This window comes from Branchiostoma belcheri, unplaced genomic scaffold, assembly GCF_001625305.1.
Source record: "Branchiostoma belcheri isolate BF01 breed outbred unplaced genomic scaffold, Haploidv18h27 scaffold6, whole genome shotgun sequence".
In the NCBI taxonomy this organism is placed as follows: domain Eukaryota; kingdom Metazoa; phylum Chordata; class Leptocardii; order Amphioxiformes; family Branchiostomatidae; genus Branchiostoma; species Branchiostoma belcheri.
This window is the reverse complement of record NW_017804242.1, coordinates 920,708-948,007: the sequence shown is the minus strand read 5'-3', so window position 1 is coordinate 948,007 and position 27,300 is coordinate 920,708. Positions and strand designations below refer to the sequence as shown.

Here is a 27,300-nt window from a genome sequence, read left to right as displayed (position 1 = left end):
AGCCGGACCGGTGGCCAAGCCAAAACGAGGAAGGAGGGGACCGATCGTGCGTATCACAGCCAAACTTCTTTGAAGCATTTGCTTATTTAGAATATTGCCTATTTTGCCAATATTGTCTATGTGATATGTGCTTTATTACCTTCGCCAAGAAGGTTATGTTTTCAGAGGCGTTCGTGTATGTGTGTGTGTGTGTGTGTGTGTGTGTAAACACGATGACTTGAGAAGGCTTAAATGGACTGACTTGATATTTGGTAGGTGGGTAGGTCTTGATGAGACCTCAAAATGATTAGATTTTGGGCCCCCTGGCGGCTTGTCATGGTACTGCAGCAGAACTTCCGGTTTTGATATCTCATGATCCAGACATGCTAGGGTGACGAAATTTAGATGGTAGATAGCTCTTGTGCTGGGGATGAAGTGACATGAGTATGAGCCCCCTAGTTGCTTGCTCTAGAACTGCAGGGGGGTTTAAAGGACAAATGTTTAAAAGAGGATAACTCAAGAACCGATTGATGGATCATCGTGATTTTTGGTATGTAGGTAGCTTAAGTGATGCTTGACATAATGATATTACAATTATGCAAATATTGATGTAATTTGCATAATTAATGAGGAAATTCTATAAATCAGCTGCATTCCATGATAGGAAGTTCAAGCTTGTAACATATGTTATTAAGAACGAGAGAAACACAGGCAAATATCGATTATGCAAATGAAGACTTAATTTGCATAATTAATAAGAAAATGTTATAATTGCATAGTGGTAACTGCCTGGAGTTTCATACTTGGGGTGTTTGAAAGTTAAGTGAAGGTGAACATAATTAAACATAACTTATTCAAATAAGGACCACATTTGCATAATTTATGAGAAAATGGCATTCTTTGTTAAGATAAGACTGTCTTTTGGTGGAGAATATGATCAACAGACTGATATAATTCATGCAATTGAGGATCCTATTTGCATAATCTGGGTGATTAGTATATTTCTTATTCATAAAGGCTAACATCATTTGGCGAAGGTATGAGATCGTGGAACTCTAGTTTCCGATCCTTCCGTTCAAAATAACGAAACAGTAAGCCTGTCTGTTTTCTCATCTTTCTGAAGGGAAAAACTGGCCCACAGGGGAATCAGGGACAAAAGGTGAGGGTAAAAGATACTGTGAAGTAACGCCTTGCATTCAAACTGCTTTACATGATGCTGGTTCATTATTTGCTAGTTACATTTCTGAAAATACTAATAGATTCCCTATGCATCACGTTTCCAGCATAACCAAAGAAAAAAAATGTTGTTTTTCTTTCATAATTTTACCAGGGTGAGAGAGGAACTCCAGGACCAAGAGGACTACCCGTACGTTTGTTAATCGGTTCAGCATTCTGTATTAAAGTTACAAAACCGCTTGGATATGGATGTAGATTAAGCATGCCTTTCGTCGACCACATGCCGAAATACTGTGCTAGTCTGCAGCAGGTTCACTTGAAAGACGTTTCATCTTAACTGATCACTCGAAAGACGTTCCGTCTTAACTGATAACTTAAAGTGATGGAGACGTATTTGCAGCTTTCCATTTAAAATTTTGCTCTCAAGGATGTTTTTTTTTCTTTTTTACTTTAGGGTGCTCCGGGATCTTTTGAGTTCCTGCAGCTGATGTTCTCGGACCTCCGGCGGGAGGTGGTTGAACTGCAGCGGGCGGTGTTCGGCGGCGAGCGCGCGCACGCTCACGTTCCCATGACAACGGCGGTGGGGACGGACGAGCCGGCGGAGCAGCCCGCCCCCCAGCGGACAGACGGGGAACTGCAGCACAGACCGGACACCGGGCAGAACCAGCTGGATTTCGTGGACTCCGGGTCGGGAGAGGAGGGACGGGACGAGCAGGATGCAGATTAGGTGTTGTTTAAGGCCCCCTTTTCACTGTATTTGTTTCTGGGTGAGATTGTGAACTTTTTGAAGGACTCTTTAAGTGAACTGAGAATACTTCATCAATGTATCATGCAAGTATCTATCTGCTTCCAGCCAATTGGGAATCACAGAGTTGAACCACATCATTCATTACCTGCCTGGTCACAGTTTTACTCGAGAACATTCAGTTCACAAAATCTCCACCGAGTGCTATCATTACTGGTATATCATGCTTGTTGCTGCAGTTCTAATGGAGGCTGAAAGTCATGTAGCTATGTGGTTTTGTTTCCAGATGTAGTTTGATAAACAATGTAGTGACACTGTTACTGACAACAAGGTAGCATGACTCTGTATGAGTGGGCCTATTACCCTACTTCGAAAGTACAATGTATGCAAAGATGAAATATAAACAGAGATGGCAATAGACTGAGATATAATGTCAATCACCTTGTAATATAGCCATTAACCTTAAAAAATAAGTTAAAATGTCACAGTCAGTTCCATGTTACATGTACATGGTGAGACATTATGTGGGTGCTTGTGTGGGATGTTGTAAAAGTTTATCTACGTAACAGAACCAACATAGACTTTACTTAGTAGTATCAACAGTTACATATTAGGCATTGTTATAGATGCCTCCACATTGATAACACATATACATGTACAACCGTAGTACTGTACTCTTCTTACCATAAACATCATTACACTTTGGTCTGGACAGTGAGTGATTGATTACAGCCATATACTAAAAAGTTGAAATGATATACAGCTTACAGCGAGGTACACGTAGGTGTAAAGACTAAGCAGTACAGTTCAGATATACAGTCACTCACATTGACTGGAGGCATTTTTGTTCCTAGTTGCAGTTCTTAGCGAAATGTTTTATGACATAGAAATGCTTATAATTACATTACACAATGGTAGACATAAAGACTGCAACAACACACAGGTTTGCATGAAAACTTCTGCTTACTAGTACTTTATATTCTAAGCCCACAGCTATTTGCAAACACTGATCAGCTGGCAGCCCTCATGGAAGGACTGATGACACACTCGGAGAAGATCTAAGAACTGAGTCCATTTTCTAGTGTTACTAGTACACAATGTATATGACATGTTTATCTGTACAATAGGAGGTGGATAGAAAATCCACAGCTGTATTTTTCAACTGCATGGGCAATTGGCCAAACGAATACCATCACAGACACAGAGGTGGACCCACAGGCAGCCCTAATGGACTGTTTGATTACTGCATGGTTCTAAAAGCTTCTGAAAGTACATGTAGTTTCATCAGGCTAGTAGAGTAAAGGATATAGGGGTCAGTCTTCTTTACACAACCAAACTATTCCTACCCTGCTTACATGTACATTTGGGATTGGGACGTTTGAGATTGTGTTCTAACTGCAAAAGCACCACCTACATTGTACATTGGCTACATATAGTGTCGAGAAGCAGAACTCCAGTCAGAAGCTCTGAGGAAGGTGCCTGATAGACACTGAAATGTAAGCAAGGTAGGGAATAGTTTGGTTGTGTAAAAGAAAACCCCTAAACGGTTCTAAAAGCTTCTGTCAGCACTGGCAGCACTCCAGACAGTCCAGTTCACGTCTACTTGGTCCAGCTGACTTTGGGGATGTCGTAGTGTTCCGTGAGCTTGTCCAAGTGCTTGTTGAATGACTCCACGCGCTGCTTGTGGGTCAACGCCGCCTTGTTCATCACCCGCTCCATCTGCCGTCTCTCCTGCACCTCCGCAAACTTACGCTGTGCCGGCGTCCGGTTGTCCACCTGGGGAGACATTTTGCACAGTCAAGTTTTTGAACATGCATGATAATAATGGTTTATTCAATTATTCACATATTTACAATATATTATTTATACATCCAGTCCCACCTGGCAGCCAGAGGCTGAATTGCACGGGAGCTGTTTCCATGAGTTTCATTAAAACAAAGGCATAAGCCATAACCATTATCACAACCAAATCTAAAAACATTTACAAACTTACAAGATAAAATCAGCGAAGCATAAACAGCGTCTTAAGCGGAATAAAATGAACAAGTCAGATTCTTTTAATTTTTACAGGTTCAGCGACTGAAGGTAACTAACTGGTTGGTATGTGACTGATCTATTACTAGTATTGGGTTATAATTCCATCAAGTTTTAGTAGGACATAACCTTCAGTGAAACATTAATTTGTACACAATTTATGTACAAATTAATGTTTCACTGAAGGTGAAGCCTTTATGATAAAGGCTGTTCTTCTTCACTGCATTGAAAAGTCTCTATATTTTGTAACCTGGTTGGGCAGCCTAAGCCAAAAGCTATATGTTGTTGATGTATAGCCTTGGCAATGGCCACTCCGAAAGCTGTACTCCTTAAGTAGACTAACTCCCCTGGAATGTTATTCTGTCTATTTGGCCAATGTCTACTCTTTCCAGTCACCTCTGAAGCCTGATACATGTAGAGGCTATCCTTCCGTGACAAAACCAACCTTTTTGCTCCTTTCCACTCCCTCCTCACTTGTTGCCTCCTTGCTGGTGATCTGTTCTAAGATCCGCTTCTTTTCCTTCTTCTTCTTCTTCTTTTTCTTGATCCCGCCATTGTCAGTGCCCTTCAGCTTGAGGCTGCCTTTCTGAACTGTGTCGTAGGCTGATGACATGATTCTCCTAGACTTGTGGGATAAAAGCAGATATAAAAGTTAGTGTTGTTCTAGTATGGACTTTGAATCTTGATTGTGTTTGAGGTATTGTCAGAAAATGTCTTGATGCAAGACAGTAATTTATGCAAATTTTTATGACATTATGATGACACCATTAATATTAATGATATCAGGTCTATTTTCCGACAAATCCTATTTCTAGGCTAGGGCATCAATAAAAATCCATATTCCTCACAAATTTATAGTGGTGGTAAAACCTTCAAGTCCAAGCGTGGCTTTTATCTCTTCCTAGCATCTTATAATCAGAATAGAATTGAGCCTCCTTGCCCCATGTTCCTATGTTATGGTTGAGTATGCTTAACTTCTAAATGTACTATAATTTTTATGCACGTAGTCGCTTGGTTTCCAAATTTCCCCCAAGTTTACACCCCCCTCCCCACTAACCACATCTGTCTTTTTGCGTCATAACAAATCTCTCTTTGTCTGATAAATAAGCAGTTGGGAGCTATCCGAACCCTCCCCCACTGTCCCAGACAAATGAACAAACATATTCGAGACGAAAATGTACCGACGAGTGGCATAAAAGTACACTAAATGAGAAGAAATATAGAGAAATCTTACCTCCGAGACGACCAAACGACGAAAGTTACAAACCCGGAAACTACAGACAGCACAATATATCCCACAATGCACATCGCTATACAACGACAAGGTATCTATTGTACGCGCTGATTGGTCCATTTGGAAAGCCCGCCCCAAAAGTCTACCAATCAGAGGTCACCTTACAAATTTCTGGCCGGGAGTTTCAAAATGGCGTGCCAAGCAACCGTTGGGAATTACTTTTCTACCGTGTAAATTTCTCTTTTGTGTACAAACAAAGATCTTGTTAATCCCCGGGATAATTCGGAGGGTTTTCGCTTGTAGCCGGGATCACGGAAACCATCTTCAGACGTCCTTGGCTTTGTGCTTTCTTCGATCAGGTAAGAAATTACTGTCTGCTCAGACAGCACCCCTCCCCACTTCTGTATGAAACTGTGAAAGATCCTTGTAAACATCCGGGTATATGGAAGCTATATGGAGCAGAGGATAGTTGTGATTCTTGCCGAGATAGATCGAGTTACATGTGCATTTAAACAGCAGTGGTATCGGTATAGTTTAGTCAGTAGCATGTTTGTAAATCAATATTTAACTTACTACAGTTGTACTGCATGATCAGGACATAGTACTAGTAGAAGTATACTAGCCTAGCGCCTGGGTTCCTTTATAATATAAAGATTGGACGAAGATTGGACGGAACAAGTATATAAATTATATACTTGTTCCGTCCAATCTTCGCCAGACCTATGAGGGTACAACATTCACAGATGGAACCCAGGTTAAACATACATACATCTATTACACAAATCACACAAACACATTGAACCAAAGCATGTAACTTTTTACAGATTTATAATTTTCAGGTCAGTGTGTTACAAGGACGGTTTTGTCTTGAAGTAACCCTTTGACATAATGTGTATGTGTGTGACATTCACCTCAGTTGAAATAACAGTAATAATTTTACACAGTACATCAGGAGGGTACACGTATGTAAGTTGGGATGTCCACTCGCAGCTCGCCCCTTCCACACGTGCCCGTAGAATCATGTAACTACATAATTTTCAGCTCTCTGTACTACAACTTAGTTCAAGAATGATTTTGTCTATTGTATGTGTATTACATTCATCTCAAGTGTGGAATAACAGTAATAATTTTACACAATACATCAGGAGGGTAAGTTGGGATGTCCACTCGCAGCTCGCCCCGCCCACCCAGCAGTGCTAGTGTTGGGGGCAGCAGACCCGGCTCTGGAACACGGTCTCCTGTCACATCACAGTCACAGGCAAGCATCGGGGGAGGGGAGGCCCTGGGATCGGGGCAGGTACTAACATCATGGCCCAGTGGCCACTCACTCACTGTGTACTAACACTGCAGGCCACTTGCTATATGCATGTACTAGTACATGTAGATCTACTAACAATAACATCACTGTACTAAAAGTAACAGGGGCAGCAGGCAACTCAATATACTAACAATCATTGACACTAACTGCACTAATAGGGCAACTACAAAATGTACTAACAATGCACTATCACTCACTAACTACTAACTACAGCAGGCAGGTGTACTAACACTCACTACTAACTAAGTAACTACCGTGAGCACGTATACTAACAAGCTCAAGGCACTGTCACTCACTATCTGATGTGTGTAAGCAGGTGCATGTACTAGTACTATGCATACCATGGCACTAATACTATAGCACACACAAACTGTGCACATATCTCTGCACATATCTAATATAATAATAATAATATGGATTACTTTTTTCTCCTAAATTATTTTCTAGATGTCTTTCAAAGATTTAACAATTGCTGATCCGTTTTTGTTTCCCCAGAGACATAAAGGTGAGCTGAGCCCCAGAGGCAGCCTGCAGCAGCGCAAGCCTGCAGTTATGTCGGAATCTGCCAGGCGGACTGCTGTGTCCCCGGGACTGGGTATGGACAGTAGTGGCCAAATACTGGACATAGAAAAACTTGGCACATTTTGGAATCTTACACCAAATCTTACCAGATTTTTACGTAGCCAGATTCACTTCAATTTTATTACAATTATTGCACCCATGGGCAGGGCTCAAAATTACTAGTGATGGCCACTGACCACTAAAATTTAGGCCAGGACAACTAAAATGACACTTTGGGACATTTTTGGGACAATAGAACAATAATCAACATCAGAAGAATGTCAGCCCTTCTTCTGTTTATCAGGCACACGTCCCGGCTTTTGGCTCCAGAAAAGCCCCCAAATTTGCTACATCTACTCTGCAACTATAGTGTGCCTGGGAGTGAACATAAGCAAAATAAAGTTGACTTCAAGTTGAAGACAGTCATACAATACTTACCGGAAAAACAGGTTGGGACAGTTCATCCTAATTTTGGAACAATTGAAATTTATTGTACGAATGGGGACAGTGCTGGGACAATAGGAACAAAAGTTTGGGTAAGTCCCAATTCTGTAATCTAAGTGTTGGAAGTTAAAGCTTTATTTGTCTTTATTTCATAAGGATTCCTTATGAAATAAAGACTAAGCTTTAACTTCCAACACTTAGGAACAAATTAGTTAATTTAGAGGCCTGCATGGGAATTCAATGTCTTGCCATGTACATGTAGGTATGGAGGACATGGCGCACCTGCAGGAGCAGCTGCGGCAGCTGCGGGCGGAGATCTCTCAGCTGCAGGAGGAGAACAGGAACGAGGCTGACACCGTGGCGCAGCTCAGGAAACGCATCAACGTCCTGGAGAGGGAGAAGCTGGAGACGGCCAGCAGGTATAATGAAGAGGTAAGAATGATGATTCCAGAAAACAGAAAGTTGCAGATTTTCAGTTTTTACAAAGGTTTGTGGATATCACCGCAGGACACAACGATGACTTTTTTTATTTAAGAAAGTGTTTCTTTAGCTCGGGTGCCATTGTAAAAGGGCTCCTTGCACTTGCTGGTCTGAAAAAGTTTTTTTAGAAGGAGCCCTTTTACAAAACGGATGGCATCCAGGTAAGGGGATCATGGCACTGTCCTACACAATCATGTGTCTCAGCACAGTACAATGAATGCCTGAAAAAGTTACAATGTTCATGTTGTTACTGTTACACTTTTACATCTCAATTGACAAGGATATGAATATGTGAATTTTGTTAAGTCTCCACCAGGCCTTCCTGAGGTGTTAGGAATAATCTGAAAATGTTTTGTTTTGTTCTGTTTCCCAGACGACCAGCCTACAGAGCCAGGTGGCGCGACTGCGAGCTCAGCTGGAGAAAGGTGAGGCGGTGAGGCAGAACCTGGAGTACGAACTCACCGTGGCCAGGAAGAACATCAGCCAGGAGAAGAGACAGGCCGAGGACAAGGAGGGGCAGATCCTGCGCAGTAATGACGACCTCAGGGGTACGCAGTTACTGTAAAAAATTTACAAGTTTGCAGTGGTTTTACAATGTATCTTCACATGAATTCATGACACAGCAAATATGCACTTCCTGTGTACCACTTCTGTACCCAGAATTGTTTCAACCATGAAATTAAAACGTTGTGAAAGCCCCTTCCCTTTGAGCACTTTTGATAACTTTCCAAACCTTAAGCATTGAAAATAAAAGCTCTGTCCAAATTGTTTACTCTAAGAGTCTAACCCTTATCTTAATACTATAATACCCTTAACCTACCTGTAGTATATTTGTACTTACTTGTACTTAGCCTCTCTGGTCTCTCTTACTACATTTCAGCACAAGTATCCGAGCTGAGCAGACAGGTGGATGACCTGGACAGTGCTCTGAAGATAGCCCGGATCCAGGCCACAGAACAGGAGACTCAACACAGGCTGCTCATGGAAGAAAAGGTCTATACATTGAATAGCCTTCATAGCAGGCTCTACAAGTCAGGCTCTTTTCTTTTGTTTATATTTTTTGTAGTGTGCTTTTTTCTGAAGGCACAAGAAACTTAGTACATGTACCCAGAACAGATATGCCATCAGTAGAAAGCACATCATAAAACTCCCCAGAAGGCTGACTTGGAGAGCCTGCTAAGAAGGCTAATAATGAAACTGCAAATGTCTGCTACACTGCCGTTCAGAATAAGGAAGCAATACCTACAGCGAGTGACTTGACAGTACATGCAGAATGATATTCATTGTTTTTTATACTGACGAATGTTACTTTTGACCCCAGGACAAGGTGATTGCCCACTGCCATGCAGAACAGGACGTGGTGACAGCGGAGAGGGATAAACTGGACAGCATGCTGGAGGAACAGCACAAGTAAGGACACAGAGAAAACTGTCTTTGATCACAATCGTGCTGATTGAAAAGAAATTTGAAACATGATTATAAAGTAGAACATAGTGCTTGACTGTAGTATATATTTACCAAACTTTGTATATTTTTCAGCATAAACTCTGACCTCCAGGACAGAATAAAGGAACTTGAAGGTAAGAGACTGTCAATGGTTAAATGTTGCAAATAACACTAAGTAAAGCAGTATTCATGAATAAAGAAAGGCTCAAACAAGCTGAAACAAATAAAGCTTAAGTCCTGTTCTATATAGCACGCTGTATAATTACATGTATGTACATGTATGATTTGGGGGTATTTCTGATGTAACACATCGCATCTCAGCGAAACACAACAAATGCAGAAGTAACTACATTGTACACCACTGCAGGGCAAAAAAGTCAACGGTCTATGACCTGGTTAAGACATCAAATTATTTGAAAATATTGTTTAAAAAATGCTAGCAGGACAAGGGTTAATGTGACATTGTTATTTTATCCTGTGTGTGTGCAGCTGAGAGAGGCAGCCAGGCTGACACTATCCGCCGACAGATCACTGACCTGGACTATGGAGCAGAGAGGGAGGGACGGGCAAAGAAGGAGATAGAAGTATGCTACTGGTTATTGTCTGTTTTTTTAACCCAGTTTCTACAGTTTCTCAAAATAGTATAATAAGACTGGGCCAAAGGAGTGGTAGAAGGGTGCAGTTTTTTTTGATCATGAAAGATATTTTGAGAGAAGTTTAAAAACAGTTCATGCATCTCTACATTGTAATAAATATTACATTGTACAGTCAAACCTGTACAAGTGACCATCTCTACATACACTGGACGTACATGACATGTGTGTAATTGACTCTACATATTCCAATATGACCACTTTTTTGTGGTCCCATACATAGTTTTGCCCATTGACACAAGAATTAACTTAAAGAATCCTGTCTATAGTGACTGGCCATCCATGTATATAAGATTCTATCTACCTGTTATTCCTATAGGCTCTGCAGCAGAGAATCAAGCAGTTAGAGGAGAACATTGAGGCAGAAAGAGCTGCTCACCTGGAGTCCAAGTTCAACTCAGAGATTGTGCAGGTAATATGGAGATTAAGTTTGTGTGTGACTGAGTGTCATCCGTGATAGTGCACCTCCAAATCTGTTCTTTAGATTTAGAGATGCTAGATTTTTAAAGCTGATATTTGCTGTGGGAGCACTAATTTATTTTATTTATTTATTTATTGTTTATTTCAGGCTCAATGGCCCATAGCACAGACACACAACATTACACGAACACATCTAAAATAAAACATCTATTCTAAGTGGATTCAAAATAGATAAAAGACTGTCGAGCCCTTACGGTGGGCGGACCAGTCTACAGTAGTGGCTCCAGAATGGACTAGAGCAGAAGGTCTCCCAGTGGAGTAGCAGTTTGACAATTGCGTTCTCAGACGCTAACAGACGCGAAGCAAAGGAGTACAACAACTTCCGACGCCTGGCGTCAAACGTGTCGACACGAGTCTGTACAAATTGGTCGCTGTTACTAGTGCTCCTAGGCTGAGACAGTAGGATTTTAAGACCATCGTGATAAGCAACTCGTAGCCTATGAATGTTTCCTGCTCTGTAGCTGGACCAAAGCTGAGCACAATATGTAATATGTAATGTGTCATGACTATTTCTATTGCCAACTGCCTTTGTTTACATGTAGCTTTTTTTTTGTGTGTTCCTTGCAGTTACGAGTGCGAGACCTAGAGGGCGCTCTTGAGGTGGAGAAGTCGGCTCACTCTGATGCCAGCATGAATCTGGAGATGATAACCAGACAACTCAGGTGAGATACGTCATAGTCTACTGGATCCTGCCTTCCCAATTCCAGGAGGAAGTACACTTTAACTTGCCAAGTGTTCAAGCATGGTGTAACAAGTTGTTCGGTCTAATGTAGCCAGTTGCCACTGCACCATGTGCCTGCAAAGCTATGCCGAAGGGCGGTTAAACCGGCTATACTGATACAGAATAATATACAGAAGCTGGTGTGTTACGCCGAAGGGCGGTTATACTGACTATACAGACACAGACACAGATGTGTCAATCATTCAACACCATTATTTTTTGTCTGTTCTCCAGGGAGGTTGAGGCAGCATTTGAAGAGGAACGGACGGCCTGTAACAAATACAAGGAACAGCTGGAAAGGTGAATATTGTTCTTTTCATCGTGTCTTGTATGTATTGTGGAAAGCCCATGCAAGATGTGTAAAAACAAACTATGTACTAATTTAACATGCATACAAGTAGGCATCTTTGTACCAGATTGAATGTGATTGAATGTTGAGTGTAACTTCCAGGAGATGTTCTGTTACTAGTAGCTTCAAGACAGTATCAAATTGGCTGGTGTAAAAATAGATGCCAATACAAAAAGAAAGCCCAACAAAAACATCTACAACATGTCAAAAATAACCCAAAGCCTAAACCTCTGCTTGGAGAGTACGTCGGGTGAATTACAACAGCCAGGAGACAAACTCATTGCCAGAGTCACTAACCACTGGACTGCACATGCTTCTCTAAAGACCATCGCGAGTAAGAACAACTATTACAGGCTCTCATTCTTCCCTCGCACCATCAAGGAGTGGAATGAACTAATGAGCCTAGTGTGGCGGAGGCAAAGTCCATCTCCCAGTTCAAAGCAGAGCTGGGACGGGTTTCGCTGCATTGAGCTGCCTCCCTGTCCTTGTACATATGTAAATATGTGTAATACTAACACCATTGATTTCCACTTGTCCTGTCCTTGCACTTGTCTACGTCCACCCCTACCCTACCCTTTGTTTGCACACAGTCACTAATCTGCACAGCTGCTAATAATCCTCTTCTTAGAGGGATGAGCAGTATCAATGATGATGATGATGATGTTGGTGCTGACGTGTGTTGTTACTCCTGTGTGCAGGTCAGACCAACAGTTCTCAGCGGTGCAGCAGCAGCTGAGCTCAGAGCTGGAGGAGAAGAAAGATGCCATCACCGGCATGTCTAAACAGCTGGGGCTGCACCAGGCTAACTTTGACGAGCTCAAGGAGGAACTGGCCAGGGTCAGTGTTTGTTTGTTTGGTTGTTTGTTTGTTTGAGCCATCACTGGCATGTCTAAACAGCTGGAGCTGCACCAGGCTAACTTTGATGAGCTCAAGGAGTTTTTTATTCTTGATATACTTTTTTTAAATCGGCCTGAGTTCTTCTGCACCTGCAAAAAACCCTGATTCTTCACGATTTTCATTGGATGTTTGGTCAACATTGCATCAGAAGTTTGCCTGTTGCAGACATACCTTTTCCAACACAACATTTAGAAACTGCAGACTGGATGTTATAGTCTTATATACGCAAATACGACCTTATAACTTATAAGGTCTGCAGAAGTGCTATGCACATTACATTACAGGTTTTGCGCAGGTGCAGTACGTTCTGCCGACGTACTGGTCATTTTGATTTTAAAAGGATCGGAGGACCAGTTGAAAGCTTATTGCATAGTACTTAACATATAGACCGTGCTGATGTGCTATGTTGATTTACCAACCTGCTGAAACTAATGAAACTATTTCCAGGCGAAGAAGCGTCAGGTGTACCTAGAGGAGACATACGGAGGCTGCATGCGGGAACTGGAGCTACTGATGGACAACTTCCGCCCCGACCAGCCCACCGCTCCGCCGAGCAGGAAGAAAGCGTCGGGGAAACAGAAGGACAAGGGGAAGCCGACATCTCCTTCGGTGGTGCTGGAGACCCTCAGACACACCCTCATCAACTACCAGAACAGGCTGGACACTGCACAGGATGAGGTGAGGGGTCAGGTTTAACATATTAGCTGTATACTATAATAATAACTACCAGAACAGGCTGGACACTGCACAGGATGAGGTGAGGGGTCAGGTACAAAATACCAACTCTTGCGGTTAATGCTAATGGTTTCTTTGTGAGACATACTGGAAATGCCAGGTTGACCGTCGCAAAAGTTATGGCTTCTGAATATATAAACTGTGTCCCACCTCAGCCAGCATGTGAGCGATAGAGGTGGCCTGGCTTACAGCTTGCCTTCTTGAATTAACAGCCATTGTTGATGGCAGCCTGAAATATTGATGAACAACCAAGATTTTGCCTTGTGAGCAATCTGAGAAAAAATTACATAATGTTGCATTTCGAACCCTGTCTCAGTATTAGGCTTCATGATGGCCTTTAGAGGACTATTTGTTTGTAATGCCTTGTGTAGCTTCTGTTTGTAAGGACAGAAAAGTATAACATGGTATCCATCCTATTTTAGCTAACCAAGTGGTGGATGAAAAAATCTGAAGTTGAAAAGTTTAGAGCTGATAGTGAGTTTTTTTTTACAGCTGGACAAACTCAGGAAGAGTTATGAGAAGGTTTCGTCAGAGAACGAGTCATACAAGGATAACCTGTGGTCCAGGAGCAAGGCACTGGAGGTATGGGACTCTCACAAGCGAGTTTGAGTTTTTTTGTCTTTCAGAAAATAACAGAAACTCATCCACAATAGGTAAAGTAAAAGGTAAATGCCCCATAGTCCTTTTTTGAGTCTGTGGCCAATGGCCATGTGTCATGGGCATGGTATTGGAAGGCAAAGCCCATCCTAAAATCTACTCAAAGTCAGGTGCCCATTTTACACCTGTTCACTGTGGATGATAATGAATGATGAGAAAGATTGTGTAAAGTGTCTTTCCCATGGACATAACATCTAGCTGGGAATGCCAGAAAACCTCTTCATCCCATGTCTGCTTACCCGACCACACACAGGAACATGTTACAGCAAACAAGAGTCATACGAGAGAACATATATATATATATACATAATGATTCAGGTTTACCAATCTGGTACTAGTACATGTATTCCGACATTGATTGTCCCTTTACTTCAGGAAACCCAGGCCAGCCTGACCAACACTAAGAAGGAGCTGTCCCGTGTGCAGAGTGAGCGTGTGGAACAGGAGGCGGCGCTGGCGGCGGTACATGCTGACATGGAGAAGGCCATGCACAGGCTGGACCAGGAGAGGAAGAAATGTGACGAGCTCAATGATGAGGTACTGTAGGACCAGGGCTTGAAATCCTTTTTTCTGCACACCTGTGCTGGTGTAGGTAGCATTGAAAATTACCTGCACCAGACAAATTTTACCCACACCACTCAGGAAGTATGGATCATGCTAAAAACTGTTTAGAGATCATTGTATACTACATGTACATACTTAGGTGGTAACAGTCAATCTGAGGGTATGAATAATTTTACTGTGCAGTATTACAGTATGTGTCGTGAACTCTTGCAATATTTGTATTCTTTTTCAGATTCAGAAGCTGACAAAAATCTACAAGAACGAGAATGCTGTAAGTTGGCTTTAATGTCTCTTGACATATATTAATTAAATAAATCCAGTTCAATCCACTGGTAACTTTACTATGCCACATAGTAGTAAGTTTTATTTTTGCACTTTTCGTCGTAACCTACCTGCCACAAATTTATGATACATGTTGTACCTTGAAGTCTCCATGAAAGTAAATAGATCTCAACCTCTGGGAGTCCCTAACCCCAAGTCCACCTCACCACCTTATCCCCCAGGATAAGATCCACTTCCTGCACACGCTGTACCAGCGGCTGGTGACCGGCCGGGTCGTGATGGAGTCGTCTGACCCCTCCCTCAGCCGCTTCTCCTGGCCGGAGCTGGCCAGCATGGTCCAGGAACAGGTGGACAGTCTGCTGACCGACCTGCACAGGACCAGGGAAAGGGTGGGTACAAGGAAAGGAACATCCTTATCTGAAGATGGGTACTCCATTTCACCCGAGTTGAGTTAGGAAATGATCCTAAGTTTGTTTTTTTTATTTCATGTTCCACCAGTTTGCAGTAGATGTGTGACAATTGTTTGTTTGAGCCTATGTTTATTCATAAAATACTGTAATTCCTGATTTGTTCACTGTACTTTTATGTTCACTGTTTTCACTGTCACTTCTGTACCGTGAACTTATCATTACAGTCAACAGGTAATTCCTGAACCTTCTTTTTCCTGCACCTGTCACCACCGTGAATGTATAGTACAGTGAACATCCCCATTTTTCTCAGACCGTGAAATTTTGCTACAGTGAACATAAAGTGAACTAGAAAGGCCAATATTTGCTTTGGAGCAAATACAGCGATGGGTTCACCACATTTTACGACATGGCAGGGAAAGAATGGGAAACACAAGGGAAAACAATGATTTACATTGATATAACTATAATATGAAGTAAAATACAACTAAAACAACAGTTGGATAGCTATTCCCTACTTTATTGGTTAGGATTTTTAATTGCATAATGCAAACTGTTGATTTTCAAAATAAATAAAAAACGTCCATGCCCGGCATTCCAATGCTGGAGCAGGAAAGCTTGAAATACCTACCAAAACACTTGAATACAGACATACTGTCAGTATGGAAATGCTTCTGTGCAGGTGTTAATCAAGTTAAATCCCAACAGCCAATCAGCAAGAAGTATAGAGGAAAGCTGCATGCCTATTGGTTGATGCCCTGCATTCCATTCTGATGACTCATGCCCAAACGTGGTAAACAAGGCAGACTAACACAGTAATACATTTGCTATAACACAGCCAAAAAACTCAAATAAAACCATTCTAAAAGCCTGTATCACAATAATTTAAAAAACGCCTAGGGGTATTTGCCCACTGTACCTCCATACCAAATTTCAGGACCTTAGGCCCTAAAATGAAGAAGCTGAATCCATTTAAAGATATGGCAGGAGGAGGAGAAGGAGAAGAAACATCAGAAAAAGCAATATGGTTTCACCACACCACTTCGTGGTGTGGTGAACCCATAATTACAGTACTCTGACCTCATGGCTGTTTTTCACTGAGATCATGAGGGAAGATGTCAGGCTCAGACAAAAAAGTACAGTCAAAGATACAGGCTTAATTTCGTTATCTGTAAAATAAACTGGCAGGAGTACAAGATACATCTGAATTGGGTTGATTTTTACATTGTAGATTATTACAACAATACTGTACACATCACTACAAGTACTTTTGTACATGTACATATTGTTATAATAACAAGACCAGGTTACCAGGTTACATGATTAAAGTCCTTCCAAGTCCTCTAACATAATACAGCTGCACAGTCGTACATTTGCCTGCCTGTCTGTCCCCCCTCCAGCTGGGCCACATGGAGTCAGTAGTGAAGAACAAAGACGAGAGCATGGTGCACCTGCAGCAGAACCATGAGAAGAGTATGGAGAAGGTGGCTGTGGCCAGCAGGGAGAGGGAGGACAGCTGGGCCAAGCAGAAGTCAGACCTGGAGCAGCACTACGGATCACTGCTGCAGGAGATGCAGTCTAACAACAAGGTGGGGGGGGGGGATTCTCTCTTGAAACCTGCTGAAAATGGCAGCAGCTTTTTATTTTTGTCTGCAAAGTTTCTAAATACAAAAATTGGAGTTTTTCATGTCCAACTCCAGTCTTTGATGAGTCCTGAAGTCGTCCTTGATGACTAAACACTAAAAATATTTCATTCAGACTGATTCAGACTGACTGAAGTAAATTTCCAACAGATTGGTTTTTCACTGTCCAACGCCAGTCTTTTTCAACAAATGAGCAATCCATGGGGCCTTACAACGTAATGATCCTTTAATTGAGACGAGGGTGCCATACACTTTTTGCAACTTTTGATCCACTGAAAAATTTTCCTCTTGCTTCTTCCTCTGTGATAATGTACGTGTACCCTTGCAGAAGTCCCAGTCACTGGCTGACCAGGCCTGGGAGCAGGTGCGTGCCACCGGGACCCTGAAGGAGGGGCTGGAGGCGGAATGTGCCGATCTCCGGGGAAAACTGTCCCGCGCGCAGTCCGAACACTCCTCGCTCCTCACGGCATGCGCGCTGCTTGTGGGCGCCCTGTACCCGATGTACGCCCGCGTCGGCGCCCTGGCCGCGCAGAGAAGCCTCATGGAGGAACAGTTCCACAACTGCGAGGCCATGAAGCACCAGGCGAAAATCCTCGTGGAGACCCTGAGCTCTGCCATGGGGGAGATGACCGGGACCGTTCCTGCGACCCGACCGTGGAACCCGGTTCTAAAGTTCCGCGTCGGCGTGATCGCGGTGCTGGCTGCCAATCGGCTGAACTCGTTCGCCGGGCAGGGCTGCAAGCTGTTCGTTTCCCACGACGCACCGGACGGGGTGGGCCGGTCCATTGTGTGCATCGGAGGGGTGAAAGGGTCTGCTAAAACTATCACAGGTGAGAGAGCAATCTCAGTGCTGAATCAATTGGATATTGGGATTCACAACCAGTTATTCTCTCACCTAGCTTGTTTTGATATCAGACACCTTCCTCAAAGCTTCTGACTGGAGTACTAACTGCTCGATGCAAAAGTCCCACCTACATCGGCTGCATATATACATATAGCAGTGAGAAGCAGAACTCCAGTCAGAAGCTCTGAGCAACGTCTGATAGATATCAAAATCTAAGTATGGTGAGAGAACAACTGGTTGTGTAAAAAAAAATTCCAATATCCTATGATAGTACCAACCTGATGAAGTTATTTTCGGATGTTACATTCATTACCTGCTGTATCCTTACTTTGAATTTGAAATTTGTGAGATGTTTTTTGTGAAAAAAGTTTCTTCTGTTTTTTGCCTCTTCCCAAGGTGTTGGTTTAGGTGACAGACATCACAGGAGAGATACTCACTACAGTAGCATTAACAGCTACAGTAGTCAGAACAGTTACAGGAGAAACAATGGATATACGCATAGGAATGGCAAGTCAAACGTCAAACTGCTTTCCCGGCAATGCATGTAAACCTTCATTCTGCATGCAACACAGTGAAAGATGATAGCACTGGATGCTTTTCTGTAGCTTTAATATGCATGTTGGCATGTTGATAGCAGATCTTACATGTTTCAGTAACATTATGTATATATAGCAATGGCTTAAACATTGAGCTATGCCCCTTATTTCTAAGTGAGGTGGAGAACCTTTTGCTCAACCCTAGTTTAGCTTGTAGGCAGCTTTTTTATACACTGTATGTTTACTCCCAATGCAGTCGAAGAATAGTACATTTAAAAGTACATGCTCCTAGTACACATATATATGCTTTAGTTCAACAGATCTATGCCATGTTGATATCCCATGTAGGGACTGGAATGAGTGACAGCAGGAACCAGAGAAGCCAGAATGGTCGGAGTGGTCAGGCGGGCGGAGGGAACGGCCGGAGTGTGAAGCAGGCGGCGGTCAGGTGGTTCCACAGTCCCGAGCTGCTGGGGGTGCTGGTCAACTCTGTTGCTGAGCTACAGGAGACTCTGTCCAGGACAGGTATGGTCTGTGTGTCTGTTTGTATGTTTGCTTGTGTTTCTGTAATGCTGGTCAACTCTGTGGCTGAGCTACAGAAGACTCTGAACAGGACAGGTGAGATCAGGAAACATGCTATGACCCGTGTGTCTGACAGGAGTGTTATCGATAATTTGTGTTTCTGTAGGGTCTAGTCAGGGACACTTTCATCAGGAAGTTACTTTCCCAAGAACATTTTACAAAGGGATGAGGTTTTACACTTTCTTTTTAGATCCTTGTTCATCTATGACTTTTACAACCCAAGTCACAACTCACCAGTAGTATGAACCTAGGGAACCAATGTTCTGTGTACAACTGAGAAATTTGTCTAGGAAACATTACATTTACGATTCCTTCTCCACAGACCCCCAGTCAGGCCTGCCCAGCTCCAAGGCCATTGTGAGCTCAGCCCGTAACTCCTTTGCCAAGCTGATGAACAAGCTGAGTCCTGAGTTCAGCGTGTTGATGGCGGACGGGAACGGGGGGAACTACCGTGAGAAGGGCGCACTGGTCAGATTCCTGGGACACGGGCTGAACAGGGTCCTGGGACGGTCCTCGCTGTCAGGGAAACTACAGGTCATGTCCTCACAGGTGGGTAGACTGGTCAAGTTGTCATAGGACTGACAGGCAAACCTGTATACCTCTAGATAAAGGCCACCTGGCCATTGATTTACATGACGTAAAGTCTACATTGACCACCTGTCCACATAGACCCTCTGTCCCCTGGTTGGTCTTCTTCGGCAGGTTTGACTGTTGAAAATAAAACCTTAGATCTACAGTACAATATATCTTGTATTTCTTTCAATTGCCAATGTGCAAATTTAAAGCATCGATGAAGACTTTCTGCAACCCCTTCTTTTGTTAAAAATGCACATGCTCGAAGCATTACAGTCAAACCTGTACTAGTGACCCTAGCTATCTAAGGACTACCTGGCCATCAAATTAAATTAATATACATTGACCAGGGTCTTCTTGGGCCAGTTTGACTGCTGAAAATATAAACTTTGCAAACAGTTCAAGATTTACAGTATCTTGTATTTTCCCTGCCGTCCTGCAGCAAATCATCTCTAGCCTGCAGCACCACATGACCTGTTACATCCATCGGCAACCTTTACACATCTAACTGCAGGCAATACTAAAAGCTTTCTATTGATGATGCCCCAACTTGTATTTTCCTTCCCTGCTGTCCTGCAGCAAATCATCTCGAGCCTGCAGCACCACATCCTGGACTTCACGCAGCACCTGCACACTGCGGAGGTGGAGCGGCGCGGTCTGCGGGCGGAGGTCGCCAAGCTGCACAATGAGACGGACCTGCTGCGGCGGCACCGCGACAAGGTCACCATCCTGGAGGATGAGGTCGAGCATCTCAGGACGGAGGTGGGTCAGCGGGGAGCCGGGGTGGAAATGTGAACTATGAATTATGAAAGGGGAGCTAGTGTCACGGAAATCAAAGAAGTATGTACTTAGTAGATGGTACGTCCACCAGTTTATTACTGGTCATTTTGTACATCATGGACATTTTTTGTCTGTCTTGCAGTGACATTCACTGTAGGTTTCTACCTAATACCAGCTCATTGAAGAACAAGAAATCATGCCTTCAAGTACCAACTTGGTTATCAACCAAGGATTGAGGTGTTCAATAACTCATTCTTTCCTAGAACTATCACAGAGTGGAATTCGCTGTCACGAAGTACAGTAGGGGCATTGTCTTTATACAGCTTTAAACAATGTTTAGAGTTAGATGTTCAAGGGTTAGGTGTAACAAGTCGTTCGGTGTAATATAGCCAGCTGCTTCTGTGCCGCGTGCCTGTAAAGCTGGTGTGTTACACCGAAGGGTGGTTATACCGGCTATACAGATACAGATGGTGCCGAAGGACAGCTTGTGCCAGTCTGTAGTTACTTGTGCATTGTGCATGGACATATACATGTAATGATGTACATGTACATGTATATAAGACATTTCCATGTATTGTTCCCAGAACTCCCAGCTTGTGCCGAAGGACCGTTTTGACAGCGTGTGCCAGGAGCTGAGCAGCGCCCTCCAGCGGGAGCAGCAGGCACAGCAGCTGCTGAACGAGCAGAGCAGCCAGATGCACCAGCTGGGCAGCCGCCTGGATGAGGGTGCCGAGAGGGAGAAAACCCTCTCTGAGGCTGTCAAGGTTTGTTAGGCCTAAGGAAAACTTATTTTTCCTGATGGACTCTATCCTTTTCTTAGGGAGGGGTGACTGCTGGCAAGGCCTTAAAGTAAGGTCTTAACATCTGTTGTTAAACCCTGTTAAACTCCATTCACGCATTTTGTTGTACTAGGAAAGGCATTAAATACATTCATTCATCTATCCATTCATCTGATAATTTTTCCTTCATTCCTCCCTTCATTCCTTCCTTCCTTCATTCATTCATTTATTCATTCATTCATTCTTCGTCTTATTCCTCCCTTGGGAGAGCATTGAAATGCACATAACTACAAAGAGAAAACCATTTGCCATGTCACTACGTTATTTGTTTTAGCAAGCCTGTTTTAAAAGAAAATAAAATATATTCCTATATTCATTCATTCATTCATTCATTTACTTACTCATTCATTTGTCCATTTATAATTCATTTGTTACCCTGCCTCCCCAGGACCTGTCTGAGGCTAAGATGGACATGCGGAGGAAGGAGCAGTCTCTGCGGCAGCTGAACAAGCGACTGTCTCAGCTGGAGGCGGAGAGGAGGGAGCTGCAGGAGGGGCTCATGAACGCCGAGAACGACCTCAGGACATCCGCTAAGTAAGGGTCACAACACTTGATAATATAGTCCTACATGTGTACCCATGTGGCCACCACCCTTTCAGTTCCATTATTAATCTAGATAGTCAAAACAGCCCAAAAAGTCCACCAATGAAGTCTGATCTAAATTGTGGACAGGTGGTCACAGTAGACAGAATTCCTGTAATCAATGGGAAAAATTATCTAAGGGACCACCAAAAAGGTGGGGGGGGGGGGTCACTTGTACAGGTTTGACTCAAAGCATCTTTTCTAGTCATGGACAAAAGTTTTGTACTCTCTTAAAACATGAGGTGCAATCATTTTAAAGCACCTCATTCAGAGAATGTGAGGGAAGGTATGCGTAGATGAGTTTTAAAGGCATGACAAGTAGTTTACAAGTAATTAGGAGAGAATAAAAGGTTGGCCTTGGTACAAATTGTCCTTGTTATGTATAATTATATTATCATGTGGCATCTTTTTGCTTCCTTACAGGGAGAAGGAGACGTTGGCCAGCTACCTGAAGTCTGTGGACTTGGCTTTACAGGAGGTGGGCACTGCTTTATATGCTTTCTTAGTCATGCCTTGTCTTCTGTTAAGTTTTACTGTTTCCGTGGTATGCAGTCTAAAAACTCTGTGATTCAAAGTTTTGCTTATTTCTTGCAGAGTAAGGACCAGGTTGTCCTGTCCAGGACTGGGATGGGTCCTGTGGAGTTCACTTTGCCTCAGGTCAGTTTTTTATTTAGTTTAATCCTATAACCAATAATTAAAGCCAAAGTACTTAGTTATTTATTGTTACAAAACATGAGAATTGCTCATAACTTTACTGTACACCAACTTCAGGAGAGTTGGTGGTGCAAAGTCCTATTGAGTCATCTGCTGCAGCTAAATTAATACACTGTAGTTCCTGTTGTACACATATTCCAGCATGAACTATTAGGACACCGGCTGAAACTGCCATTTCTTCATCCCCATTCAACATGGCATAGCAGTAGCTTTGTTATACTGCACCAGTAATAAACTTTATAATATGGTTTATGGAATTACATTGTAGATGAACAGTAGATAATCCTGAATCTTGTACGTTATGTTCCCCCTGTACAGTTGATGTTACCCAGTGAGAAGATAGCTGCAGAGGGAGGAGCCATCGGGCCTGAACTCATCGCCTGTCAGGTCTGTAACCATAGAAAAATAAAACGTAATCTTACAGTAGTCTGCTGTCCTTGTAGTAGGTTAATTTGTGCATGTGGTTAACATAATAAAAGTGATTTAATCTCCAAGCAAGTTCAAAGATCTGGCTCATTCTGGTAAAGCACAGAAAATCAGCCAGAATTCCTTATATGAGCTTGGGGATTACTGTGAATGACTAGCTACCATTCTATTGTATGTTATGTAATACAATGTACATGTATACTTGTTGTTAAAGCTTGTATCTCTTTTTCTGCTTGTACAGAATGTTGTCCAGACGTTTGTGGAGGCTCAGCAGCAGGCCCTGTCCAGGATCTCAGTCCTGGAGGAGGAGATTAACTCCTAATGTAGCTACAAGGTCTCTAACTAAGACTTACTTCTCCTGTTGTTTGTACAGAACGTTGTTCAGACATTTGTGGAGGCTCAGCAGCAGGCTCTGTCCAGGATCTCAGTCCTGGAGGAGGAGATCAGCTCCTAATGTAGCTACAAGGTCTCTAACTAAGACTTACTTCTCCTGTCATGTGTGTACAGAATGTTGTGCAGACATTTGTGGAGGCTCAGCAGCAGGCCCTGTCCAGGATCTCAGTCCTGGAGGAGGAGATCACGTCCCACAAGAACCACATCAGCACGCTGAAACGGGAGCTGAGCGAGGCCTGCCGCAGGGAGATGGATCAGGACGAGGTACGGCTACTTCTATGTACACACGTAGTGTGTGTAGTGTGGTTAGTGACAATACCGTACATTATATGTACATGTAGTGTGTGTAGTCCAGTGGTTATGACCATGCCTCTAGAGTCTAGAACAAGAGGTTGTGAGTTTGAGTCCCAGCTGTTGTCCCCCAACTTGTACGCTACTGGAAACCTTACAGGTCTCCTGGTTGACATCTTGCAAAAGGTGATTGTCACCGTACATGTTATGCCAACTATATACAAACTTGGAAAAACAAATTTCAAACAAGTTGTGAGTTTAGCTCAACTGCTCATTGAGCTAAACTTTGAAAGTTGTTTTTCCAAGTTGCATAAGGCAACCTAAGCTTCTCGAGTTGGCATCTAAAAATGCACTCAACAACCAATTTGGCCATCCTTAACAATTTTGTTAGCTTTTGCAGGGTCACATGGAAGTTTCAACAGAAACAGTCTGACTTGCATTGTACATGTGCCCCTCTCCCTCCTGACCAGGTGGTGGACCGGCTGGCCCCTGACACGCCGTACGGCACCAGGTCTGCCCCCAGGTACGCTGCAGACAGGAGCTACAGGGAGGACTTCGCACCTCTCAGGTAACCACAACTTTGAGATGTTAAAAATTATGTTATTAGAATCCTTTCCATGACTGTCAAGGTGTATAGGGATGGCGCCCATCTGTTTGTATAGCCCTTGAGTCACACACGACATTACAGTAGGGTTTAGTCTACTGGTAGTGGCATGTTTAATTCCCACACTCCTGTAAGTGCTGACTGCTAGGCAGAGAAAGCATTGCAGAAACATTTTCAAATCCCAGACCCCAGACATTCCAATCCAAAGACTCTACTCCCTACTCCAGTATATCATGGCTAGACTAAGTGTACAGAGACAAAAACTACACAACAATGCTTTTAAGTGTCCCTGCCTATTCTGGTGTGTGCAGTGCTTACACATATAGGACCTTTGACCAGGTGTCTTGAGGGATATGCTCCTAATACGAAGGCATGTCACCACAGCATTTTTTTCAGTTTAAAGGAGCAAAGGACTTTTTACAGGTCTTTTTTGCTTGGAGTGAACTTGATGTGTTGAGACAGTTCAATGGCTTGGCAAGCACCTCTTTCATCAATCATGTTTACACTAACAGACTTCATTTTGTCATGCTGCAAACCTAAGGGACTGTGCTGTGTGTTTGGCTGTGCATCAGTTCTTTGCTGTAAAGGATGGTATGTCTTGCACAGGGAAGGTTCACACCGCATGAACTTTATCCACAGCATCTCTGAAAACAGTGCACAGGTCACCTCTCTACATGTATCACAAACATGTCATGGCAGAGACTCCAATATGTTAGAATTGGTGATTCCACCAAAAGAGATTTCTGCTCACCAATCACAAGGTCCTAATCACCAATTCTATCAGATCTGAGTCTCAACCATGATAATTATTTATGTACATTATTGTGGATAGACAGAAGCAACTGCACAAGCACAGAAATTTTCTTGAAACAATTATAACTGCAACTTCTGGTGATAGAAGCTTTCTGTAAAGTCTTGGTGCCTCCCCTCCTGTCCTGCCTTGACAGTGTTCTTACACTGCATTTTTTTCGTGTATTTAGAGGTGAGGTTGACACCTCGTACAGCATCCTGAAGGGCAGTCCGACCAACCGCAGAGGCACCTCCATGGCCACTCCTCACATCTCTGACAGGTAGGCTGGACCGACTAATGATTTGATTTGATTTATTTTAAGTCTAACAATACAATACATCTGGGACACAGGCAGCTGTTGTTGTGTCCCACATACAGAAACAAATACAGGACAGACAATACTAATTTTCCTCAAGTTAAGTGAGGAAAGGTGTGTTAAGTGCCTTTCCCAAGGGCGCAAGATTAAAAGATCAGTAAACCATGAATGAAAAAAAAGGATAAGCCATCAGCAGATCTTTCCTGCCCTGTCCCTGCAGGTTGCGTTCCCCCACAAGACTGAGGACAATTCAGAATCTTTGTCAGGGGCCTGCATCATTTTAATAGCTCAGTAAACCTTGAAAAGAAAAGTCATTGGTTAATACAGTATGTACTTCGCTCCTACCTGTTGTCTTGTCCCTGCAGGTTGCGTTCCCCCACGCGCCTGCGGACCCCCTCCCCTACCAGGACCCGCCCCCTGCCCAGGGACTACTCAACACGCAGCAACTTCAGCAGCTCCAGGAGATGACAGCCTGCAGTAGTACATGTACGTCCACCCTGAGGCTTCTGAACAACTGTGCCCAGTGCCCACAATGGCAGCTAATATAGCACGTCGGCAGAACGTACTGCACCTGCGCGAAATCCGTAATATATTGTGCATAGCACTTCCGCAGAATGTCTCATATAAGGTTGTATTCGTGCATATAAGGTTAACACTCCGTCTGTAGTTTCCAAATGTTATGTCCAAAAAAATATCGCCTGCAACAAGCAAAATTATAATGCAACGTTGACCAAAAATCCAACGAAAACCGTGAAAAATCGGGATTCTGCGCGAGCGCAGTACGTTCTGCCGACGTGCTAGCTAATGTAACCTACATTTTGTACATGTGATGATGATGTAGTTTCTATCAGATTCTAATATAATGGTGCTGTAAAATACAACATAGAAGAAATTGGGCACATATACTGAGTGGTATGTCAGAGGTAGGCTCCACAAGACTCCATTGGAGGCTGAATGAATAGTAGAAATCGTCCTAAATAGGAATGTAACTGGCCAGGGGAGTAAGCTGGCTACAGAGGGTCCAATTTCCCTTTTTAGGCCAGTTTCCACTATTTATTCAGCCTGCAAAGGAGTCTGGTGGAGACTACATAATCAGAGGAGTTAGCCAATGGAGTGTGGCCAGCTACATGTAACCCTTACTGGCATATCATTCAGACTATCTGCCCAATTTTTACATGATTCAATTTGTATTTTCAACTTTCTCCATTGGAGTCTGGTAGCGACTGATGACATCCAGCAGTGGGCAATCTGAAGCATTTCCATGTACAGTGTAGCATACTATATTAGGAAATATATTCAAGTTGCCAAGTATTCAATATCATTACGATGCAGATTGTATGTATATATTCAAGCTAATTAAATGAGTTTTCCATTGTGTTGCTTTCCAAGTGTTGCCTTCAGCTTTTGCTTCTTTCTACTTACCTGTACTTTATTGAAGTTAAAGCTCCATGACATACAGTAACTAAAAAGTACCAATGAACCAGTTAATTTTCCAATATTTTTTCTGAGCAATTTGTATGATATCATACTTATCTCTGTACTTCTTGTGGTGACTGCTTCTCTTGTCTTGTTGCATATTTTTATCTTCTGGTTGAAACAAAGAAATATAATGTACTTTGTGCTTATCAAGTGGTGTACATAAGTTTGATTGTGAGCACCTAAATATTTTCATTGTGTCTCTTTTTCTTTGAATCTATTTTAATACTTCGCTTGTGCAAATTTATTGTGAATCAATTTCTATTTATTTCACAGTAATGAAGCAATAGGGAAATTTGTACAAATATACATGTATGTTATGTATGAGCATTTCATTAAATGAATTGAAACCTGTTTAAACAGTCTGTGGTCATTTTACATGATGATTCTTTGCAACATTAGTGATTTAATAACAGTTACAGTCTATTCTAAAATACTACATATTCAGGAGGACAATGGTTGACAGATTGACATGATTTTTGGTATGTAGGCATGCTTCAGTGATGCTTGAAATAATTAGATGACATTTAAATTACTGAAATCAGGACCTCATTCGCATAATTTCTTTGCGTAGCCTTTGTTACACATGTAACTATAATGATGAAACTTATTGGTTGGAGAATATACTTAACTGAAAATATTATAGTCCACGCAAATGAGGAAACATATTTGAATGTATAAATCAATGAGAAACCTGATTTTTATAATTCAAGGTCATGGAACCTACCAGTGACACCAACTTACAGGGT

The 27,300-nt window shown here is 42.7% G+C and overlaps 3 protein-coding genes and 1 long non-coding RNA gene across 4 annotated transcripts in view; 3 read left to right on the top strand and 1 right to left on the bottom strand.

Moving 5' to 3' along the window:
• The window catches only part of LOC109482213 (collagen and calcium-binding EGF domain-containing protein 1-like), a 10,982-nt gene extending 8,162 nt beyond the window's left edge, over nucleotides 1-2,820 (top strand). The window contains exons 8-10 of the mRNA XM_019784906.1: nucleotides 1,103-1,138; nucleotides 1,310-1,345; nucleotides 1,610-2,820. Of these exons, the coding sequence (XP_019640465.1) occupies nucleotides 1,103-1,138; nucleotides 1,310-1,345; nucleotides 1,610-1,882 (345 nt within the window). The 3' untranslated portion in view covers nucleotides 1,883-2,820. The remainder of the gene's footprint in view (nucleotides 1-1,102; nucleotides 1,139-1,309; nucleotides 1,346-1,609) is intronic.
• A 6-nt stretch (nucleotides 2,821-2,826) lies between these two features.
• On the bottom strand, nucleotides 2,827-5,222 carry LOC109482412 (protein FAM32A-like). Its single transcript, XM_019785124.1, has 3 exons — nucleotides 5,169-5,222; nucleotides 4,380-4,554; nucleotides 2,827-3,676 (listed from the first exon to the last, which is right to left on the bottom strand). Exons 2-3 carry the CDS (start codon nucleotides 4,545-4,547, stop codon nucleotides 3,500-3,502), a joined length of 345 nt encoding a protein of 114 aa, XP_019640683.1. The 5' UTR covers nucleotides 4,548-4,554; nucleotides 5,169-5,222; the 3' UTR covers nucleotides 2,827-3,499.
• On the top strand, nucleotides 4,459-5,250 carry LOC109482425. The gene is made up of 3 exons (XR_002140947.1): nucleotides 4,459-4,562; nucleotides 4,660-4,662; nucleotides 5,176-5,250. It is a non-coding gene; the product is annotated as an uncharacterized LOC109482425 (long non-coding RNA).
• A 55-nt stretch (nucleotides 5,251-5,305) lies between these two features.
• LOC109482424 (coiled-coil domain-containing protein 171-like) lies at nucleotides 5,306-25,694 on the top strand. The gene is made up of 32 exons (XM_019785135.1): nucleotides 5,306-5,527; nucleotides 6,314-6,465; nucleotides 6,982-7,081; nucleotides 7,754-7,923; nucleotides 8,345-8,519; nucleotides 8,852-8,964; nucleotides 9,293-9,381; nucleotides 9,511-9,551; nucleotides 9,907-10,001; nucleotides 10,390-10,482; nucleotides 11,118-11,212; nucleotides 11,506-11,571; nucleotides 12,319-12,457; nucleotides 12,965-13,195; nucleotides 13,745-13,834; nucleotides 14,285-14,446; nucleotides 14,706-14,744; nucleotides 14,977-15,144; nucleotides 16,563-16,751; nucleotides 17,134-17,635; nucleotides 18,534-18,710; nucleotides 19,090-19,316; nucleotides 19,920-20,102; nucleotides 20,705-20,884; nucleotides 21,348-21,493; nucleotides 21,965-22,019; nucleotides 22,136-22,198; nucleotides 22,574-22,642; nucleotides 23,189-23,338; nucleotides 23,836-23,933; nucleotides 24,950-25,039; nucleotides 25,441-25,694. Exons 2-32 carry the CDS (start codon nucleotides 6,328-6,330, stop codon nucleotides 25,541-25,543), a joined length of 4,236 nt encoding a protein of 1,411 aa, XP_019640694.1. The 5' UTR covers nucleotides 5,306-5,527; nucleotides 6,314-6,327; the 3' UTR covers nucleotides 25,544-25,694.
• Nucleotides 25,695-27,300: the final 1,606 nt, after the last annotated feature.